The sequence below is a fragment of the Epinephelus lanceolatus genome, chromosome 18, assembly GCF_041903045.1.
Source record: "Epinephelus lanceolatus isolate andai-2023 chromosome 18, ASM4190304v1, whole genome shotgun sequence".
NCBI lineage: Eukaryota > Metazoa > Chordata > Actinopteri > Perciformes > Serranidae > Epinephelus > Epinephelus lanceolatus.
Window position 1 is genome coordinate 39,378,060 of NC_135751.1, and position 22,087 is coordinate 39,400,146.

General features: G+C 43.5%; 1 protein-coding gene across 2 annotated transcripts in view; it reads left to right on the top strand.

Moving 5' to 3' along the window:
- Nucleotides 1-22,087, top strand: part of smurf2 (SMAD specific E3 ubiquitin protein ligase 2) — an 80,443-nt gene that overhangs the window by 15,539 nt on the left and 42,817 nt on the right. For both annotated transcript variants that reach the window (XM_033644485.2, XM_033644486.2), the window contains exons 2-3: nucleotides 17,812-17,850; nucleotides 20,343-20,451. In XM_033644485.2, the coding sequence (XP_033500376.2) occupies nucleotides 17,812-17,850; nucleotides 20,343-20,451 (148 nt within the window). The remainder of the gene's footprint in view (nucleotides 1-17,811; nucleotides 17,851-20,342; nucleotides 20,452-22,087) is intronic.

Here is a 22,087-nt window from a genome sequence, read left to right on the forward strand (position 1 = left end):
CACTGAATGCACTGCATGACGGGTCAGAGAGGGGGGGCGAGCGAGATGTCTGCGGTCATTTATAACGTGATGTTATAGATAATTGTTTTATGCGTTTTAATGTGTAGGTATGTAAATGTTTTCAGACGTTTATGTTGAAATAAAAATACCTACAAGTAGTTATGTTTCCTTGTATTAATACATATACAAGTATGTTTCCTTGTATTAGTTTGCCCTCTTGTGGACCTATGAGTTATTTTTAGAAGGAATATTCGAACGTCATTTTTGAGCAATTTTGACAGCCCTACTAAGGATAGAGTGTCCTTAAACATGCCACTTGCAGCAGCGCCAGAGTGTTATGCTTTTAAATTCACCTCACTCCAATAGCTAATAATAAAAATGTAAAAAAACAAAGGGGCCTTCAAACCTCAAATTTTTGTTCAAATAATTGACTAAGTTGTGGGATCTGGGTCCATTATTTAACTAACTTATAGCCTCCTAACTTATCTTGTCAACCGCAGCTCATTGCAGCATTGTGAGAGCAGCGTTAATGGTTAGGTGCGGAAACAGCTGGTGAGGCAAACAGGGAATCCTCCATAAACCACTCTGCCCCATTTCGGAAACGGCTAGGTTCGTCTGTCGAGGTCTTCAAAGGACGCAGTTGACGTAGACCACGAAGGATGCATCCTTCGAAATGCTGCAGCCCCTGAATTAAAACACAGTATTTTAACGTATATCTCCTCCGTTGTTGTTGTTCGGCACTAATACATGTACAATGTGGCGGATTGGTCTTTGTGTTAGGCTGCTTGCCCTGCCCCTCCTCCACTGTGATTGGACTGTTGACAGTGACAAGTGCAGAGTTTTACCCAAAGGTTGAACATTTTTCAACACTCAGCAACCAGAAAAACGCTAAACGTGCAGCGCTTAGCGTAGAATAGACGCTCAGTGCCTCGTCACGCTGCTGACGTTTGTAAGAGTGTAAACACGTGATGCTCACATTGTAAAGACTTTAAAAACTAAACCAGCCTCAGGAAAAAAACTTTTGTTTTTGATGAGTCGAGGCGGACCTGACACTGCAGCTGCACTTGTCAACGTTTTCCTTCATGTCGTTGTTGCTCTTTCGTGCTGGTAGGCGTTCTTCTTCTACCTTTAGCATAACAGCAGACTAGAACACTTGCAGGTGTATATGCCACCCCATCAGGTCTGGAAGAAATGCATCCTCGTTACCTACGGAGAAAAACAAGTACCGCCACGTATTCAGAATTTTGGCATCGACTTGGTGCCAAAGTATCGACTCTTGTGACATCCCTACTGTGGGCGGCAAGTTAACATTTGTTTTCATTATCAAATCAAATCATTTTCTTGATTGATCATTTTGTTGAAAATGTCCATCACAGTTTCTCATAGCTCAAGGTGACATCTTCAAATGTCTCATTTTGTTGGACCAATAGTCTAAAAGCAAAATATATTCAGTTTAACCAACGAAATCTGCAAATATTCAAATTGGAAAAAGCTGGTACCAGATCATTTTGGTATTTTTTTTTCCTTAAAAATTGACTGAAAACCAATAAATCAACCATCAGATCAACCGTCCGTTAGGTGTGTAGAACTAATCAATTAATTGTCATATGGTTGCAGCTCTAATCATGTTCGGCTGTCTAACTGTTCATTGTTACTGCAATTGCAAATCTGCGTTATGCTCCATGGCACCTTAAGTGAATCCGAAACAAACCTTTAGTTCCTGGACAGTTATTTATCTTGGCCGCTCACCCAGATATTAACAAAGTCTAATAATCGCCAGGCTTTGATGCTCCTCGGAGCGGCTCGGTGTGTTTCACCAGATCTCTCATCACTCCTCCAGCAGGTGCTGAGTGTGATCTATAATGATATATGGCTTCTCTTAGTCATGGCCGTCTATCCTTTTATGAAGAGAAGCTATGGGGGGATATATATGTCTTCTCTCCCCTCTGTTTTTTTATGCTTCTGGTCACAGTGATTTGGTGCAACAGATGTCCCCAGACATCCTTTGACTCAAGTGTGTAACAGGAGTCCTGGGAATCTAAATGTTCTGTGTTTGCTTTGCGGTATTTAATGCACGTCACAGGGACTATGAGTTTCTTAATACGTTTCACTGCTGGTTTCCTCTCAACTCCTCGATTGTTGACAGGATTGTTCTTCCTCTCGCTCGGAGCACGTGTGAGACGGAGACGGAGCATGTCTTTGAATGCCTCTAGCATTTTTTTTTAACTTGGAAAGAGGGGATCAAGGTATTTTTCCCCTCTTTTTTTAAGTGTTCCTTTCTGTTTTCCTCTCAGTATAAAAATGATGCACAAGGAGATTTTGTTACTCTTTTTCCTTTCTAATTTTATAAATCTTGGAAATTGCAGGTCTGTTTAGAGGTATTAGGAGATTTTCCTGGCACTTAGTAGTTCCATGATCACTCTGCCACCAATGACTCTAATATCTGTATTATGTGACCAGAAGGAGTCTTATCAGATTTGCATATTACATAAGTGGATTTGCTAAGATATAAAAAGCTGCCAAAGCTGGGATATTTCCCAGTGTCTACAAGTCAATTTGCCTTAACCACATTTCCAGTTTGCCTGCACCCCGTGAAGAGCTGGACCGAGCTCCTGAAATCCTACCCTGCGTCCTCACTCTATTCGGCCTGACTGCAGTTAAGGGCTAAAGTTAAGTGGTGTAGCCAGGTCTTTAAAAAGTAACCCACTTTTGTCATGAATAGGGCAGCGCTGAATGTCAATGGTTGGTGTGGCTGCCTCTGTGGCAAATGCACTGGACTACCTCATAAAGACTTTCTTAGAGGCTGCTTGTTTGTTATCAGCTTTTGAGAGATAATGAGGGTTCTGCTGCACTTCCACATGCTTTTATCATCTCAGGATATGTAGGTAGATATTAAGGTAATTGGAACTTCAGGCTTGTTGATCATTTTTAGCCTTATTGTGAGAATGTGGGATCCTCATGATAGCAGACAGCTGCTCTGTCAGTTGTAGGGTCTTACCAGACATGTACGCATGCACGCTTATACATGAATGTGCCCGCTTACATGCAAAATTAGGTACACCTTGCTAGTACCAGGTTGGACCCCTTTTGCCTTCGGAACTGTCTCAGTTTCTTGGTGTCATAGACTCAACAAGGTGCTGGAAACATTCCTCAGAGATTTTGGTCCATATTGACATGATGACATCACACAGTTGCTGCAGATTTGTCGGCTGCACATCCATGATGAGAATCTCCCGTTCCAGCACATCCCAAAGGTGCTCTATTGGACTGAGATCTAGTGACTGTGGAGGCCATTGGAGTACAGTGAACTCATTGAGATGATGTGAGCTTTGTGACATGGTGCGTTATCCTGCTGGAAGTAGCCATCAGAAGATGGGTACACTGTGGTCATAAAGGGATGGACACGCTCAGCAACAATACTCAGGTAGGCTGTGGTGTTTAAACCATGCTCAGTTGGTACTAAGAAAATCTCCCCCACACCATTACACCACCAGCAGCAGCCTGAAGCGTTGATACAAGGCAGGATGGATCCATGCTTCCATCTGAATGTGGTTTTTCCAATCTTCTATTGTCCAGTTTTGGTGAGAAAACCCGTGTGAATTGTAGCCTCAGTTTCCTGTTGTTAGCTGACAGGAGTGGCACCTGGTGTGGTCTTCTGCTGCTGTAGCCCATCTGCTTCAAGGTTGGACAAGGTGTTGTTGCTTCAGAGATGCTCTTCTGCACACCTTGGTTGGAACCAGTGCTTATTTGACTTCCTGTTGCCTTTCTATCATCTTGAACCAGTCTGGCCTTCTCCTCTGACCTCTGGCATCAACAAGGCATTTTGGCTCACTGGATATTTTCTCTTTTTGGGACCATCCTCTGTAAACCCTAGAGACGGTTGTGCTGAAAATCCCAGTAAATACCCAGACCACGCTCATGCCACGTTCAGAGTCACTTAAATCACCTTTCTTTGTCATTCTGATGCTCAGTTTGAACTTCAGCAGGACTTAATGCATTGAGGGCAGGCTGTTGTTGATTGGTCAAACACAAACCCTGCAGCAACAACTTGTTTACCTGCTTCATTGACAATCAAGGACAATATGTCATCACTTCACGATGTGTTGGAAATGCAAACAGCGGTGTGTTACTGTGCAGTGTCTACAGACGGCTGTGGCAACTAGTTCCTGGTTTAGTTCATCAAGCTCCATAGTTCCTGGGACTTTATGGTCGAAAAGGGCTCTTGGTGAGTCGCTGAGTTGGTTCAGCAGCTCAAAATGGACTTGGAAACTGCGCCTAATTTCCTTCCTGTGTCAGACTGAATGCCTGCTTGTCTGTGAGGTTGCCATGCATGGGAGCTCCAGCACCCAGCTGATATCAACCTCTCCCTGCTGCAGCCTCAGTGACAAGAGGCGGCGTTCAAGACCAAACATTACCCAACAAACTGTCTTAGGAGATTGATTAAGAGACAGCTCGGAGATTAGCAGGAGGCACTTAGAGAACAGGTTCACCATCACGACCATCAACACTTGTCCGTCACCGTCTCCGTTTTTCTCCCTTCAGGTTTTAAGTCCCACAGAGGTTGGGGAGGAGTGGAGTGGGGAAGAGGAAGCCTTTTGTTTATAGAAGAACAATGCTGCGCATGAGAGTGCATGGTTTCTGGGCCTGGAGTCAAAACAGAGCAGACAGACAAACAGGCAGACAGGCAGAGGAAAGGTTGGGGTCTGGAGGAGTGGAGAGGAGGTGGGGGGGAGTAATGTTCCCTGAAGATGTGTCAGACTGTCTGGCGGGCTGGGTCAGTGCACTGGACTGGAGGAACCAGGTGGACAGGAAGGGAGGTTCAGAATAGGGTCAACCTCAGCGAGTGGGCCCGAAGAGATTTGTTTAGGTTCACACGCAGTTATAATTTCACGCAACAAGAAGATCGGCTGATGTTTAGAAAATGCCCCCTCTTCTCCTTCTCCTTCTTAGTGTTTCCCGGCAGACTCGGGATGGTAGTTGTGGAATATTACCAGGCGGTTGTCTCTGTTCCCACACCCCCATTTCCTCCACCTCATAGGCTCCAGTGTAATGGTTAACCGCAGAGCAACAGACACTGTGAACCCTCTTTTCCCCCGGTGCTCTTTTCTTTTCCCATGCTTCGTTGTTTTGTGTAACTCTTAAAGTACATGTCGGCTCACAACAGACAAAAGCAGCCTCCCAGCTCCATCTTGTCTCCACCAGTGATTGCTACCATGGCGACGCCCCTCTACCCTCCCTCCCCCTGGACATCACGTGACCTCTCCCTCCCCAGGTGTTTGGCTTGCGTCTGGTGGACTTCATTGATTCGCCTGCACAGTAGGGCTCTTTGTGTGCCAGCCTGTGAGAAAGCGGGCCCATCCTCTCCCCACAGGTGGAACTTTAACTTCACCCCAAGGTCTCAGTCTCCGCCGGCGCAGAGCCGCTGTCGCCACTCAGAGGAATTGATTTTTATTAAGAGACGGGCCGGCGAAGGAAGGAGCTCAGCAAATCCGAGCTGATAATCAGTTGTGCGCGGTGTTTGTTTAGCTTTCCCTGCTGTCCTTGGGGAAGCGGCCCTGTTTGGGCAGTAATGTGGGAGGCCATTATGTGACTAATAAGCTGCAGTCAGCTGAGCAGCCACCGAGAGCACACGCACACACCCCTGCTCCTAATGTGAGCCGCCAGGTTATAGTTCCACTTAGTCACTGACACATTTGCAGAGTGTTTGTTTCCTGGTAGTGTGTGAGGCTGGAGGTGGTTGTTGGATGCTGCAGCATTTTCTTTAAAACAATGTTTTGATGTGTTTTAACCTTTTGTGTGGGTGAGCCCGTCTGCCTGCCACCACATCCTCAAATACAGACAATACTCAGTAAAAGAGAAGTGGGCATTTAGCCTGAAAGGTTTTGGTCATTTATCAGACGAAGGGACTCGTGCGTGTGATCTCTGTTCCCGTTCCGGAAAATAGCCAGTGACAGAGAGATGGACTTTCAGTGTAGCTGCAATACAGAGGAGTTAAACTTCCTAATTTCTGTGTTTGTTTGTCTGTTCTGGTGCAGAAATATGTCTGTAAGTGGAAGAGGCCTCTGATGCTGCTGTCTTTGTTTATTGTCTTTTTAAATGTCTATACCCATCTGAGCGCTGCAGTCCCTGGCTGTGTGAGGCAGTGCGACCGGAATGAGAAACACAGGCGAACACAGAGAAACCCTTCTCTCAGCTTTGCCTCGATACTTAGCGTCGCTATGACGACAGAGGATTTCAGATGGGCCGAGATGCACAGGGTTATGTGATGCTTTTCCGGAGTGTGTGTCTGTGTGTTTCTGTGACAGAAGGAGAAAGTTCAAAGCTTACCAAGAGTGTAATGATACAGTCATCCCCTCGTTTAGTGTAATATGTCATACAGACCTCGCTGTTTAATACATTTCGGATGAGATTTCTTATTTCTTCTACTACATGCATAGAATATATTTACATTTTTAAACTGTGGACAGTTACATCATTTTAATATTTGTTTTTCCTCAATAGAGTTTGGTGCAAATGTGGAGTCACTCAAATGAAAATATATATAAGTATAAATTCAGAGCTTAAGCCAAAAAAACACAGACATGTAATTCACTACACATTAACATACGACCATGCAAAGTTATTACCACTTTTACCGAAAAATCTGTTCTTCCTTCACCTCTGTGTTCGCTTAAAATCATGTGTAGAGCCTCTAATCAAACTTGATTTCTCACCTGAAGAGCAGATCTCCAGAGCTACGACTCACCAGGAAGTATCTTTTTGGTCGTAGCCTTTATAATGACGGGATCGTGGATTGTTAAGCTCTGTGTATTTCTCGACCTCTACAACGAGTCTCTCCTCATCCAGTCTTTGTCACACACGAGACACAGCAACAGCTACAGATTTCTCTTTAGACATCAGTGGTGTGGAGAGGAGTCGAGCTGCCGTAGGAGCAGAGTTTAGGAGGTGCTACGGGAGCTGGTATGTACAAGCTGAGAGTGAGCGGGGGAAAATGCATTTAATTCTCGGGGTCTTGAAGCTGGAAATAGGACAGTGGCATGGGGAGTGCTGATGTGCATTTGGCTGCCACTGGTGTAGGGTTGTACATTGAAAATAATGGGCGTATTTTTTGACTTTATGGATCATAGAAACCTGGAAAAGTCAGGGAATTCCCCAGTCTCGTTTTCTAGGTCTGGAAAATTCATTGGATTAATACAGTTTTGGACTAGTCTTGGAATTTTTGTTGTGTATGATGACATCTTTACAGTAATCTAACCTTCCACGTGATGTAACATCACAGCAAATTTATCTTCTGTAGCTGTTCACATAACGTAGCTGTAATATACATCAATGCCTGATGTTTGTTTACTACCTCATATGTCTCTTCTTTTTCTCCCTGCGCTCATTTCTCCCTTCATGTATGTCCACGAGCTGGAATGATGTTTAAACAGAGTTTGAATCTGATATGTTTGAATAACGCTGAGCAAGTGGGGCAAGGAAAATAAAGTTACGACAGTGTGATTTAACATATAGGGTCATGAATCCCAAAGTTTCCATACCCATGCCCCACTACTACTTTTAAATTGTACTGGCTGTCACTCCCCCACTCTGGGAGCTCTGCAGCTCTGTGTCTGCAGACTGCCTTTAAAGGTATAATTAACATTTGGAGTAAAGTATAAGATGCTATATTGTGAATTTCCTCAGTGTGGGATTAATAAAGTCTTATTGTACTTTACAGTTCTGTTTGTGATATACATTGTGAATGGCGGTGCTTAAAAAAATCCAAAAGAAAAGTTTTGAAGTTTTGTCCATGCAAATGTGTGGAAATGCCAAGAGCTGCAATAATCTGACAATTTATTGACAAATCGATAGGCCTATATTTTATCTACAAGTGCGCATCACACACTGAGCGAGCCGCCTGTTAATGACGCTGTGGGCTAATGGGCACGTAGCTACTTCCATGTTTCAGATGATACGTCATGTTTGTAGTCGACCAATGAAGATGAGTTTACATATCACCTTGGGTTCGTCCTTCACCTTCTCAAAATGATCCCACACTTTGGATTTCCTGCCCGACATGTTATTAACTAGCCTGTGGAATAACCGCAGGTACCAGCCCTGGAGGTCTCCCTATGTCTCCCCTTGAATATAGTGTTCCCTCAAAGACAGTAGAGACAGTACTAGCTTACGTGAAACTATCACAAGCTATCAAATCAAATCCAACTTTGTTTATATAGCACTTTTCATACATAAAAATGCAGCACAAAAACTGTGAACTATGAAATAAGGTCACCAGCCCTCTCACATATCCCACTGTCTGAAAGTTAACTAGCTGCTACGTCGTCGTCACTTACATTGTACTCACCAGACAAATTCGTTGCGCTGCTCACACAGCTCCATGCGTGTCCCCTCCTGTGTTTGTTCGAGTACTGAGGTGTGCGTGTGTTGTATAATTCTTAAAAATCAAATATTGTCAGGATAAATTTCTTGTCTTCGGATTGCATTGTGTTGTTTGTCACTTGTAACTGCCGTAAACTGCCGTTACTGACCAAACTGCCGTAACTGCCACAACAAAACAGGAGGGAGGATTTGATTGGCTGCCTGGGCCAATGATGACAATGACGAATGCTGCTACTGGCGTCTGATGCTCAAAAAGTTGAAAATATTTTAACTTTTTAGCGTCTAAAAACACGTGTCTACAAAAACGCGAGTCTACAAAAACACACATCTAAAAAGACGCTGGAAAAACGCCCATCCAAAAAGACGCTTGAACGCCGGTCAGACACGCCGTATCATAGGAAAACAATTGTTTTACTGGCATCGCGTTTCTAGTGTTTCTCTGTGTGATCGCCCCCTAAGGTCAGGGTGATTATAGGGGGGCAGCCCTAATCATGGATAAAAATGAAAAGAAATATGTCAGAACTTAGTTTGCGAGGCTAAAACTTGTTCAGAGAAACTGCTTGTCCGTTTCCCACCAAGGATAAAAACCGCCAAAAATCCACAAGATTCCTGAAACAGCTTTTTGAGTGTGTGGTGCATATTGTCACTTTTTTTTTTTTTTTTTTTTTTTACAGTGCAATATTATCCCATAACATTAAGTGTGAAACAGTTGATGCTGGAGTGGTCTCATGTTGAGGACAGGATAATATCCCCATCACCACCACCAACACCACACATGACGTTTCTTTTTTATAAAGGTTAGCTGTGCAGTTCTGAATCAAGCTCTGAAGTTGTCCCGTCTAACCCCTCACCTCATATTAACTCTGGCAACCCGCTGCATCATTTGGTCGCCACTCCCTGAGAACAGTGCTGTGTACAGTGTAGCCATGGAACAGAGATGATGTGATTCTAGCTGGCGTCTGAAATGAGCTTTTAATGTTTCTAGTTTTCCCATCATTTGTTTAATCTCGGGGCCATGTGTGTGCGTCCATCACATTGTGGGGTTGACTGTGTGTGTGCTGACGTATGTGTCGCTCTTCCATTTTAATGTACAGGGGGAGAGAGAGAGCGTAATTATATTTGTGAGCATGAGAAAGGCGGTCCACGGTGACCAATAAAACAACAGATTTACGACACTGCCCTGTAGGTGCAAGCTCGCCCACTTCCCTTTCTTGGGGAAGGCTTCTGTCATCGCGACCCCATTTCCCATAACAGCATAAATTTGGGGGCATTTCTGTGTGCTGGCGGGTAAAGCGGCCTCTATTAATGTCATTATACAAAGCTTTTGCGTCAGGAAAAGAAAATTTAATGGCCTTTAATGTATTTTGGGTCATTTAGCTGCTGATGATATATCTCTGCGAGGGGTTCAGCATTACACAGAAATCTGAAGGCCATGCTAAACTCATTCATGAGCTTAAAATAGTAATTTTTTCATTACTGGATCAAAAACATTAAGCTGCTTCTTTCATTGTTTCCCTCCTTACACACTCCGCTCTGCTGCCTGCTTGCCCTACATTCACATCTCCCTCGCTACTCCTCTTTCTGCTTATTTATTTCATTTCTCTTCAGAAGCGGCTTTGTGAGTTCAGAGCATCGCAGTTCGAATTAAAACAGCATCATTAGTGAGAATTTTACAAGCTGAAGGTGTGTTACAAATTCAGATTTATGCACACAAAGGGGCAAAGAGGATTGTCAGAGAGGAGGAGGCAGGAGCCCCAGAGAAGATCCATCAAACATAAATGAGGCCAAATCTTTTCCACAGAGGTTGACATGGCGGCTCCTATCGAGGGTCCCAAAAACCCAGCCCACCCTTCATGTCAGAGATCTGAGAACGCTTTGAGTGCTCAACAATCGCAGCATCACTCCCTCGACCTCAGAAAGACAGAGACTCTGCCGATAGAAGCCTTTAGTTTAACGAGAGAGAGAGAGAAGTCTGCTCAAGTCAGGGTTTGATCAGCCTTTTCCTTTTTCTGTATGTGTGGACTGAAAGTGGGAGCACAAGAGGAAAAGGAGCTGAAAAGAAAGACGCTGAGATATGAAAGGTTCTGTCATTTGTTATGGAAACACTAGACGTATTTACAGGGAAAGTAAGAGGTTAAAAAAAAGTAATGTATTAATGACGACTGGCTTTTCACTCCACTTTTAAGTGTGGCCATTCAGAACACCTATAAATGCTTGTGACTGCAGGGGAGGTGTACATTTGAAGTTATATCTTAAGTCTTTGGCCTCGTCCAAACAGACAAGCGTGTTTCTGAAAAATGTGTGTTCCCTCCTTCGTCCTCTAAAATATTACTGACTGTACAAGCAAACAAAAAGCCTCCGCCCAAACCAAAAAGCAAAACTAAGCAGCAGCCACCAGGCTAAAAAGTGAAGCCAACACAGAAGTGACAAAAACTGCAGTTCCTCTAATGTCCACTTGAGGCTGGTTCCAGAAGCAAGTCAGTCCCCACTGACCCTCGTGTTAAAATCTCAACTCTACAACAAACTTAAACATGTTCACACCCTAGAAAAAGAAATAGTTACAGTCTCTATAGCTTATTTCCCTGTTCATATCAACTGTACGGGAATTCATTTTTATATAACTCACCGGTTTACATTTTATCAAGGCTTAAAGTTACACATAATTAAGAGCGGGTCGCTGCTGATAGTGTCCTTGGTCTCTCAGTCAGTGCCTCGCTCCTCCACAGTGCCAGCAGCTTCTCACCCAAATATGGTCACATCTGGCTCCAAAAAACCAAGATGGGGACGGCTGAAATGCAGAACTTAAGGCTTCAAAACGGGAGTCCACAAACCATTGGGTGATGTCACGGTAGCTGCGTCCATTATTTTCACAGTCTGCTACCTAATTAAAACGCTGTCAAAAACATGTCAAACCAACAGGTGGCGATGTAACCGTAACCCTAGAGCCATGCAAATAAGAAAAAGAAAATGTTAGCCAGTCAGAAGCCTGACACAAAGATATTACAGTAAAGCCACCTGAAACAGTGACCACCATAGCGCGAGTAACTGTACATTCATGGGTTAACACGTGAAAAGTCCTGTTAGCAAGGTAAGAGCCAGTTTTCAGTGACCTAAAACGCAGTTTGCGTGTAGATGAAAGGCTGAAAAGCATTAAAAAAAGCTAGGTTTTAAAATATGTATGTGTGGACAAGATGTATGTTCAACTTGAATGTTGCGACTGTTTTTAGTTATAGCATAACTAAGTCTCTATATTCAAACAAAGCTACAGCTGAGCTTACATGTATCCTGTGCACCAGCCCACTGTGGAGCTTTAAAACACTTTAAAGGCTTTAAAAATAGCCTGTGTGTAAACCTTCATACATGGAAGTGTCCTACAGAGGTGGTAGACGTTGTGTCCTCCCTGAACAAACTGCTATTTTTGAAAGGTGAATTGCTCTTTGCTACATGGCGCTGTCTCAGGAGGCTCACATAGCTGTGGTAAGAGCGAGACCTTTTACTCTGGCAAGTTGCTTTCATGCTGCTGTGTGTTTTGTGTGCGTGTATAATGACACACATTTGGATCTGCATGGCTGTCCTTTAGAAGGGTCAGCCTGCTGAGATGGTAGAGTAGAGCTTCGCCAGCCACATTTTAGATCATTGTGGTTTGCCTAAAAATGGCATAAAATCAGTCTTTGCAAAATGAACTGTCCCAAGGCTACTCATTTTTAAAATGAACCTCAACTTAAATGTTCTTTATGCGACATTCAGAGCATTAATACAGCAGCAAACCGCTGTTTGCCATGTAAAGATACAGTGGAGTAATTGTGTACTGAAGTTTTGCTCCTTCTGTGTGTGTTATAATTCGAGCTTCTCTGTTCATTGTTATGGTAAGTTGGTCCAGCTGTATGTGCATGCTAGTGCATGTGTATTCCACTGGCTAGCTCATTGCTGCTGCTTTGCATTGTGCTTACATGGTGGTTACCAGTAGGGCTGGGCGATATGACCAAAATCTAGGGGTATAACGGTACACAAATCACGGTTCGTTTTTTTTTCGGTACAGTAATGAAAAAAATAGACAACTATTAAATATCTTTTATTTATTGGTAACCTTATTAAAACATACCACCACAGCAGTTAACTCTTTTTACACAATTTTTGAATGAAACAAATATATATATAATCCTGCTTTTTCACATTGTTTGAATGAAAAATATAAATATAAATTTCTGCTTAAACAGTTTTACTCAATTAAAATAAAAAGTATAGTGCAGCTGGTCAGCTTTAAAGCCTGCTCAGATTCAGTTTTACTAGGAACTTACTTAGCTTTCCCACTTTGTTAAAGTGCAGTAAACAAAACATGCTTATATCTAAAGTGCAGCTTAAACAATTTTACTCAACTCCAGTGGCGTTGGTTATTTCTTTAGCGTGATCAGAATGGTCAGGGAAACGCTCTTTCTTTTTAAACGACGACGATATCGTAGTTTGCACCAGATTGCTTTTTCTAGTCGTGCCGGTTAACGTTCAAACTCGGGTGGTGTTGCTTTAGATGCGTTAGCATGTTAGACGTGTTTCCAAGTACATACCCGACCGCTGTTCTGCAGTGTTGGCACACTGCTTTTGTCTTGTCCACTTGTTTATTTCCATCTTCGTATTTTACCCTGAAACCAAAGTGTTCCCAAACGGAGGACTTAAGGTTTGCGGGTCGGTCTTCAGGTTCTTCAGGCTCACTTGCCATGTTGTCAAAATGCGAGAATGCGCTGCACAAAGTGAAGGCGGAGATTTACGGTCGGACTTGGTCTGTCACTCAATTATGTCCGTCGGGGGACTAGATATTTTAAATGGTTCGGCTCGCAAAAACGGAATTAAAATAAAACAAAATAAAATAAAATAATATCCTGCGCCCAGTATTTCGGTACAGGGTCGTGCCGAACCGAAAGTTGCATACCCAACAGTTTGACACAAATACACGTACTGTTACGGCCCTACCAAAATCTCATATCATGATAACGATATATTTATATATATTTTATCTCCAAGTGCACGTCACACACTGAGCGAGCCGCCTGTTAATGACGCTGTGGGCTAATGGGCATGTAGCTACTTCCATGTTTCAGATGATACGTCATGTTTGTAGTCGACCAATGAAGATGAGTTTACATATCACCTTGGGTTCGTCCTTCACCTTCTCAAAATGATCCCACACTTTGGATTTCCTGCCCGACATGTTATTAACTAGCCTGTGGAATAACTGCAGGTACCAGCCCTGGAAATTAACCTGACTCCTGTCTGACTGCTGAGCGTGGACACTTCCTGTGTCTGTCCTTTCAAATTAAAGTCACACATGGTCTAGTCATATAAGTTTGGATTTATTTTGACAAGGCGCAGCTCCTAGAGAGTTTCACAAATACTTTTTTCCCTACGACTAAGCGACCAATGAAATCTTGCTGACTACTGACCTTTCTGGTCGACTATCAGGGGGCAGCCCTAATTTTTTAATTAAAAGATAGATATAATGAGGCTGTAACATGACAGCAAGGACGTTTCTTTTACTTGGTTAGTAGCAGAAAACAGCAGAATGACTGCAGTAAACATGAACAATAAGCTGGTGCCGGTGTATCGATACTGTGGAAAATCAATATTGAAACCAATTTCAAATGTTCAGAATCGCTGTGTATCGATAAATTGATATTTTTGACAACACTACATCAGGATGATTCAAGACGTGAAGTGCCTCGTCGGGGTTCCTTGCACAATAATGACCTACTCTGTGTATGTTATCCCTTAATTATTGTGTTTTGTCAGCGTTCAGTGAAAGCTGTATTGTGATGGTTGGATTCCACTGCGTCCTGATTGCTGTCCTTATGTTCTCCTCCTCGCAGCTCTGCAGCCTCAGACTCCTAATTGGCCTCCCTGCCACCATTGTCTCCCTGCGTGTACCATTCCTGCGGTTTTCTATCTGGCCCCTTGTATGTTTTCATAAGAAGCCTATATAGGTATAATTGTAGTGTTGCCTTCCTGCTGTGTGGCTGGCCGAGGACTGCTCATGTCCTCACAGGAGGGTCTGCAGGTTTAGCTCAGTTTGCTCTAAGCGGAGCTGGCCACTGTGTGGGCCACGTCGCGTCTTGCCTGGCTCTGCAGTTGGTCTCATTGGTCTTTATTGTCATTGCTTCGTTCCTGTGCAGCCTTTGAATGCAAGTGTCTGTAGCCTCGGCCTTCGCATTTCCCAATGGTTCGCTGTTCTTTCTCTGCATCTCCTGTGGTTTTATTGAATTGTGACTTCTAGACGAGGGAACATAGTGCTCAGTGTTTTCCACCTCTCTGGAAACACCATCGAATCACTGTCAGGCTCTTTTTCATGTTATGCACATGTTGACTGAGGAGCAGACGGGCAGACACATTGTGGAAACACAAAGACAACTGTCACCTGTTACCTCACTGCACCTTTTACACCTCTGTTAAAGCCTCAGTGTGCACACTCGACCACACTCACTCCTCTGTGCCTCTCAATAATTAATTGGATCAGTGGAGTTGTCTCAGGGGGCCTGTGTGTGTGTGTGTGTGTGTGTGTGTGTGTTTGCGTCTGTGTGTGTGCGTGCACGCGCGTCTGTGTGTTCAGGAAGAGCGCGACCAAAAGCGATGCATACCAGATGTTTTAGAAATGAGGTGGGTTTCACTGGAACGTAACACATTCCCAGGGTTGTTTGCGGAAAGAAATTCTTCCTCATCTGTCGAGCATGTTCTGCACCCAACCCCCCCAGGGGGGTATGCATCCAGTCTACTCGTCTGTTTTTCACTCCTCCCTCTGTCTCTTTTAATGGGGGTCTTGTCATTAAACCCACAATCTCATGTGTGTGTCCCTTGTGCGCCTGTAAACACCATGCATATGTAGATGCTGGTGTGTTCCACGCTGGTGAAGCTGGTGATTTGTGTATTTAATTTTGTCAACACGGAACTCAGAGGGTACGTCCTCCTCCCTCTGTTTCCCGGTGGGTGAAATTGTTTCAGCTCAGACTTAAAAGTGATTCAGGGTGATATGTGACATGGTGTGTGTGTCTGAGTATGTGTGGCATGGGTCGGGGGGTGGAGGGGGGTTGCAGATGATTTGGCCGTGGCTGCAGATTGAATGGCTTAAGCTGCAGACTGCCACTATGGGCGTGCTTTTGTCTATTTGTGTTAGCAAAGTAAAGTCTGAGCACTCTCACCTGCACATGGGGGGAGTGGGCGAGCCAGGCCAGAGAGAATGCAACTAGTGAGGGCTGCAACTGACAGTTGTTTTAAGGATATAAACTTTTCCATATTAAAATCTCTAAAAATGACCAGACCAGTGTTTGTATTTTGTTAAGGTGTGTACTTAGAGTATCCTAAACTTTTCCAACAATGTTCAAACCAAGAGAAATCTGTAATTTTAATCAAGGACACGGTCATTTGGTCGTAATCACCTGTCAGTGGCGTTGTATTTCATCATAAATGGACTTTTTCCAGACGTTTTTTTGGGAACCAACTGCAGTCACATGACACATTGTTTGGGTTAAACATGAGCATGTTACAGTCCTGGAGGATTATTAATGTGCACCTCCTCCTGTACTGCCTTAATATGCACATTCAGCACATCCAATGCATCAAAACATTGTTTTCTAGTTGGAGCCGCGCCTCGTTTTCAAACTGTATGCTTTGACTAAAATGAACAATGACAGCAATATAGTCCACGATGAGCAGCGCTAAAATCAACCTGCGTAGTTGTCCCTCCATTGTGACATTAGAAAGTGTCACATTTATCTTGCAAGTGTACTCTTCTTCAACGTTTGCTTTACTTCCTGGATTTTTCCCACATGGAAATTCTGACCAATCAAGAGCAGCTTTCTCACACAAGGCATTTGATCTGGTCCTCTTGTAAATGCTGCCGTGAGAACACGAACCAACTCTAGGCAATTATACAACTTTGGAACAACATGAGTCCCTGATTCAGACCAAAGGAGACCACTCTCCTTTTAACCCAACCAGACAAGCCAGCATGACATGGTTGGTCCTCTAGTTTCATATGATACCAATATTTCACTATAGCTTTAAAACTCCGACAACCACAGCCTCTGACAGACGGTAATCTGGGCTGAGGATGCCAGCGTCCTAGCAGAGTGGAAGAGGTTAAAAGAGATTTAAATCAAGCGTAGATCAAGATACGCAGCACAACCATATTAATTACACTCTAATCTCTACTCAGACCAATGAATCAGACAGATTAATATCCAGACTAATTAGTGTCTGTTCCACAGAAAATGTTATCACAGAAAAAAGCTGAGCCAAAACTGTATTTCCATGTGCCTGACTCACAGGCTGTAACTGTAACTCCAGACGCCCAGGTGGTGACTGAGCTTCCTCATCCATCCACACACGCACAGGAGGCTCTGCCTCATCACCTCAGCAACCGCCTCCATGGCATCAGAGTACATCAACACAGTCAACCTCTCTGCAGGAGAACAAGACAAAACATCCCCTCCTCTAGTTCAAAGGCCGGATGTTGTAATGAGTGACATGTAGCCTGAGTGTCAGACTGAAGCTCCCAGAACCTTCAGTCTGACATGGCTTCCATTGAAGGCGATTTACAAGGGGGAGGGAATTTGATTTTTTCCCTAACCAATCAGTAGAGATCAACGACTCACCCAGAATCTGACGTCATTAGTATCCATGCCTCGGGGGTGCCGAAAACAAGTGAGCATTGCCCGTTTAAAATGTCTCCGTCGTCGTGCATGCCCAGCTGCATCGCCGTTAAATCCAGTTTAGCAGCTTCCTTAATTTGGTCCTCCATTAACACGAGTAGTGGCGAAATACCTCAATAGCATCGTTAATGTGGTCTGTAGGATCTGTAGCGGTCGCCATTGTTGCTATCCTCACCAGTTACCCACCGGCGTACAGCTTGACATCAGCGCTGATTGGCTAATCGCTAGACCCCCGGCGTTCATTGGTCCATCCAGCGTTTGGACGAGATAAATCGCAAATTCATTGAAGTATGCCAGACCAGAGATGCAAGCCTACTCATTTGAGTGGGTGGGGTCTATGGTCTGGAACCAGGCTAAGTGACATGGTTTCTAGTCAAGTGCTTTTATTCTAATGATACAATAAGTGTTTAATTTGCTTTCTCTGCTGTTGCTGATGAGTTGTCCTCTTGAAACACATTGTCTGCTATTAAAATTCTAATTTTAGGTAAGAGACGGTTTGTGTCATCTCCACCAAAGTTGGTCTGAATTTGAGTCATGGCTGTAATGCAGTTGTTTTCCTACTTGAATCTCAAACTCGACAAATCATTTCCTGCTTCCCACCCTCACACATCACAGCCACTTCTCTTAAATACCCCTTTAAAGTAAAAACTCAACATGCAGAAAATAAAACCCTGATTTACTGCTTGTGATTTTTATGTTTATGTTAAATTAACAGTCTTCTCTTTCTTTTCTTTTTCAGTCCTCTGCGCCAAAAACCTGGTGAAGAAGGACTTCTTCCGTAAGTATCTGCCAATCACAGCTGTCTTTAAGAACCTGAATAGGATGCATTCACTGTAAAGACCTCTGGAGATAGAGAAACATGGGTCACTTTGGGCTGATAAATTTAACTACTGCTAGCCGACAGCAACACACGAGGATCTGCTTATTTAATAATTTCAACACGTGGATGGTTTATTTTATTATATAATCCTTATGAGTAGAAGAGTGTCGTCTGCATAGTGCTTCATCACGTTAAAAACGCAGGCTCAGGCCCCTATCACAGAGAAAGTGTTTTGCAGGTTTTCATAGTATAGAGCCCAGAAACGCAAGGTGCGCAGCAATGTAAAGACAGCGAGCAAAAAGCTTCATTTTCATTAAAAATAATCACAAAAATGCACCTCCAGCTGCCAAAATGCTTCCCATGTGATCAGGGCCTAAAACTCAAGTGTAAACATACAGTATGGATGATATAGTTTTGTAAGATATCACTTAGATATAGTGGATAAGTTTCTATTTTGGGCAACATTTCTGAAACACCCAGTTCATTCTCTCCACCAAAGTCCTAATAACTCATGTGTGGGTGTCTTTAGTGTTGTGAGTGTTTGGGTGTGTTTGGGTCAGGCTGTCATGGTGAATGAGCACGTAAAGGTCTTCTGCTCACTCAGGTGGTTTCTGTGGTGCCCATTCCTGCCATTCCAACGTTCAGGAGCTGAGCAAACATTCAGTCAGGGTGCTGGTGGGGAGCAGCACTGAAACCAAAGATGAAAACGTCTGTGTGTGTGTGTGTGTGTGTGTGTGTGTGTGTGTGTGTGTGTGTGTGTGTGTGTGCGCACGAATGTCTCTGTGTGCTTATGTGTGAACTAAATCCATTATGTGCTTGTCTGTTCTGTCCTTACATTGACATGTGTCAGTGATTCTGTTTCAGAGAAAAGCAAACGCCTTTACACAACACTGCAGCCATCTCATCCCGTATGTTACTGACACTAGAAAACATTTAAATATTTCTGGTCACATTACCATGGACATTCCTCCAGCCTGACAGACCCACCGACTGTTTACAATCACTAGACAGACCGAAGAATTGTAATAATAAATAGCATCTATGAGAGACATGAGATTTTGTTTTCTTTTTACATTGAACACATCAAACTTAAACTCACCTGATTGTTGTCAGCTTTCCTTACTGTTCATTTTGCGTCAACATAGAGCCTACGCCGTAGCCTGACATGCACCTCGTCATAGCACATAGCAGTGGTGCAGACCTCCTGTCTGTCTCTGTAAGCTGAAACCATTTCCCTCAGTCGAAACAAAACTTTTATTTACTTTAATTTCACAGATAAGAAACAATAAATTGCGAAGACAATAAAGCCTCCACAAAAATAGCATTTTAAGTCTTGTGTGTGATTTATCCTGGCTTCATATGAGCAGAGGAAATCTCTGCTAGTCGCTAGGCTAATTTATACAATGTAAAATGCCATAGGCTGGCGCTAATAACGTTAGCATGTTATATTTGTTTGGAAAACGTGTTTAGTATAAGACAGTTGTTTTGTCAGTGAACCTTGTGAGTTGTAATCGAGCCGAATTTTGTTACGTTACCTTTGTTAAATGTTGCTGTTGTCCCTGTAGAGGAAAAGTTTGCTAGCCACTAGGCTAATTTATACAATGTAAAATGCCATAGGCTTGTGCTAATAACGTTAGCATGTTGTATTTGTGGGGAAAATGTGTCCAGATAAAGACAAGTGTTTGTCTGTGAATGCTGCGAGTTATAGTGAAGCTGATTTGTGTACTTGTGTTTGAAACTGTCTCTATTAAGCCATGTTTAATGTGTGTTTAATGTGTGTTTTGAATCAACTAAACTTTACAGCACTTCACAGAAATCTCCGTCGCTGACTAGTGTTTTGGAGGTGTAACTGCAGAGTGACACAGACACACCACTGTACGATTATAAATGCTGACAACGGTGTAGGCCATGTGTTTAAGCTACAGCGTAGGGTCTGCCGCACAAGTATAAATCCCCCTTTAGGAGGCAAACAAATTGGAGTTCAATTGAACTGAACCAAACAGTGCAGGTGTGAAAGCACTAAAACTAAAAATTTTGAACAGTCAAAACTAAACTGAAACAAAACCCACACTGGAAACTAACTAACTGTATAAAAAAACAATAAAAAAATAAATAAAACTAATGAAAAATACAAACTCTTACATCCCTGGCATCTTTAGTTAACAACAACTGTACTTTTGTCCCCAAACGACCTCATTTTGGAATCAAAATACAAGAAAAATAGTGGATGTAAACAAAGAGCACTGTGTGCCTGGTCCCATAGCAGAACAACAGAGCTGCAGACACCACAGCATCTGTGTCCATTGTATTTATCACTATCTGTCATGTAGGAAGCAAACACCGCTGTGTAACGCTGTCATTTGTGTCTTGTTAAAGTGTTTATCTGTTTTGGTTTTTTTTTGGTGCGTGTGGCTGAGCGCGGTGTTGTTCTGTGTCCTCTCTCCCCGCAGGCCTCCCTGATCCCTTCGCCAAGGTTGTAGTGGACGGTTCAGGGCAATGCCACTCTACAGACACTGTGAGGAACACACTCGACCCCAAGTGGAATCAACACTACGACCTGTGAGTCCCAGAGTCACTTTATGAACACATGAATGACACACAGTCGTTTCTCACATCTGTTTTCAAAGCCCAGAAAAAATGGGATTCTGTTTTGGTTTATTTGAATACCTCCCACCTTCCTAAAGACTTAATCTGATTACAAACAGCAGTGTGAGACTCTGCTCCGGCCGCTTGCAATTTTTACGTCTTTCTTTATTTAACCTTGATAAGTGAGCATGCTGAGAAGTGTCAGGCCGTGCCATTAACAAGACCTAAACAGTTACAGCTGTAAACAGCTCTTGCATCTGGTCTCTCACTTATTTGGATACTCTGTAATGACATAACCCTTCAGCACCAGCGAAGACTCTAAAAATGTCCCTTGGATCAGCGTTTATAGAAACAGAGAAGGAGGGGCGTCTCCAATAGTATTTTCTTCCATTGACTGAAACACGTGCATGTCTTGTTGTACCCTGATTGTCTTTTCCCAAAGATGGTTTGTCCTGAGAAAGTAACCTGGAAAAAACAGAGACGGAGCGCGTGAGTGAAAATGTGAGAGTGAAAGTTTCCAGTATTCGCCCCGGTGTTTATCCAACCGTCATGCATAGCCAACAGCGAGAGGAAGCACATGTCTCCGTTTGTTTGGTTGCTGGGGATACGGGACCCTCTCTCTACACGGCTGTTAAATTAGCTGCTCGTGTCACATTTGACAAGAGGGAAAAAGTCACGCGTGTGTGTGCGCACCTTTAAAGATGGATCGATGGAGAGGAGAACACAGACTCGTGGCTCAGTGGAGCTTCTCTGCACTAATTTGTCCCGAGAGCCTGCAGATGTAGCCGACTGGAGTTTATGTGCAAATTACTGGTGTTTCTGTGCCAGTGATAAGTTTAACATCGGTGTGCCCCCCTTCGCTGTCTGTCAGCGTTTATCCTCATGGCCAGCAGACGGACTCTCAGGTGGTGTGTTGGAGGAGAGAGGTTTTAATTGAGCAGGCTAGAAAGCCGTCTGGCTGGCTCACACTTATTAAAATAGGGCCTGTAACACCTGGTGTTGTGACTGCAGCCGAGTGCATTAAAGCTGTTGGCAGTGAATATTTTTTTCCATTTGTTTGTGTGTGATCATTTGAGGGTGCAGAAATACCGTGCAAGTGTGTGTGTGTGTGTGTCGAGAGTTTCATTGGTCACAGCCAGCAGACTGGCCGTGAACTGTGACCCTGCAGCATTGTTGCAGGATGTGGTCGGCATGCCAAGGATAGCAGACGGTCTGTCTGTCTGTCTGTCTGTCTGCCTGCTGCTTCTCACACTCATTCTTGAGGGTGTAAATGATCCCGATGTGATAGGTATCGATTCTTTGGACAAAGATAACATATTTGCTTATATCAAGTCTGCCATGATACAAATGAATGGATGAATAATTGAATGAATCAAAGCTTTCAGGTAGGGTCGAGCACCAAAACCTTCCTGTATGAGCGATACCTACCGGACTGAATCATGACGCAGATTTCGGTGCCTCATTTCTGTGAGTAACAAGTGTGCCGTCGAGAGGGAAAGACAGACAGTGTGTGTGCCGGTGACAGTGAGGCTGCAGCGTCCAGAACAGAGAGTATGAAGTTAAACACAGCAGCGTAATGTGTGAACAGTTTAGGTTATTTAAGAGTAAA